This window comes from Bos indicus, chromosome 3 (assembly GCF_029378745.1).
Source record: "Bos indicus isolate NIAB-ARS_2022 breed Sahiwal x Tharparkar chromosome 3, NIAB-ARS_B.indTharparkar_mat_pri_1.0, whole genome shotgun sequence".
Lineage (NCBI taxonomy): Eukaryota > Metazoa > Chordata > Mammalia > Artiodactyla > Bovidae > Bos > Bos indicus.
The window spans coordinates 119,515,924-119,517,350 of record NC_091762.1 but is presented as its reverse complement, the minus strand read 5'-3'; the positions used below and the strand labels follow the sequence as shown (position 1 = coordinate 119,517,350).

At 52.8% G+C, this 1,427-nt stretch overlaps 1 protein-coding gene across 1 annotated transcript; it reads left to right on the top strand.

The window, feature by feature from the left end:
- Positions 1–208: 208 nt before the first annotated feature.
- LOC139180129 (olfactory receptor 9S13-like) lies at positions 209–1,159 on the top strand. The gene has a single exon (XM_070781469.1). The coding sequence runs from the start codon at positions 209–211 to the stop codon at positions 1,157–1,159; it is 951 nt and encodes a 316-aa protein (XP_070637570.1).
- The last annotated feature ends 268 nt before the right edge of the window (positions 1,160–1,427 follow it).

The window sequence follows — 1,427 nt, the reverse complement described above, 5'->3', positions numbered from 1 at the left end:
TGATTTAGTGAATTGGAGGAAATCTTTGCATTTCAGGTTAGTCTGAGTGCATCAGAAATGGGCAGCTGTGGTCTCTTAGTCAGTGGGCAGTGAGGCACTGAAGGCTCTCTGGTTTACAAGAGATATGACCTTGTGACCTTGACCTGCTCCCTCTTGCTGCCCCGGCCTGCTCTCTGCTGTCTACTCTGGGTATCATCAGCTCAGGGCCATGTCACCTCACAGAAATGGAAACCTCTCAGTGATGCCTCTGCAGGAGTTTGTGCTGGATGGATTTGAGGGTGGTCTGCAGACCCAGGCCCTGCTCTTTGCAGTGTTCCTGGCCCTGTACGTGGTGGCCATCCTGGGGAACCTCATCATGATGGTGGTCATCACCCTGGATGCCCGTCTGCACTCCCCAATGTACTTCTTCCTCAAGAACCTCTCACTTGTGGACCTGTGTTACTCGTCTGTCATTGCACCTAAGGCCTTGGCTAACTTCCTGTCCTCCTCCAAGGTCATTACCTTTGAGGGATGTGCCACCCAGTTCTTCTTCTTCTCCCTGCTGGTCACCACTGAGGGATTCCTCTTGGCCGTGATGGCCTATGACCGCTTCATGGCCATCTGCAGCCCCCTGAGCTATCCCATCTCCATGTGCCCCTCGGCCTGTGCCCGCCTGGTGCTGGGCTGCTACTGCGGGGGCTGCCTCAACTCCATCCTGCAGGCCAGCTTCACATTCACTCTCCCGTTCTGCAGCTCCAACCACATCGACCACTTCTTCTGTGATGTGCCGCCTCTGCTCAAGCTTGCCTGTGCTGACACTACCATCAATGAGCTGGTCATGTTTGGCATTTGTGGCCTCATCATCGTGGGCACCACACTCGTGGTCCTCACCTCCTATGGCTACATCACAGTGACCATCCTGAGGATGCGCTCAGGAGGAGGGAGACACAAGCTCTTCTCCACTTGCGGCTCCCACATGACAGCCGTGTCCCTCTTTTATGGGACTGTCTTTGTCATGTATGCCCAGCCGGGAGCTGTGCAGTCCATGGAGCAGGGCAAGGTGGTCTCTGTCTTCTACACCCTGGTCATCCCGATGCTGAATCCCCTCATCTACAGTCTGAGAAACAAGGATGTGAAGGATGCCCTGTGGAGACTGGGGCAGAAACACACAGCCACGTGAAGGAGGGTGACCAGATGGGGACAATGTATCCTGAGGAGAGGACAAGAGTGCTTTGGGGGAGGCACTGCGTTTGGTTTGACAAATTCATTCCTCATGACCCAATTCATTATTTCATTAAACATCTTATTCAACCTTTCAGGGAAGCACATCATGAAACACGTATACAGGTGTGAGATGCAAAGATGGATAAAGTATCTTTGCCACCAAAAGACTAATGGTCCACAGATAAGACCCTAAACTTGAAGTTTGGTAACACACAGTAGGCAGA

Bases quoted from the DNA above. Each gene is read 5' to 3' on its own strand.
- LOC139180129 (XM_070781469.1), top strand. From the start codon at position 209: ATGTCACCTCACAGAAATGGAAACCTCTCAGTGATGCCTCTGCAGGAG.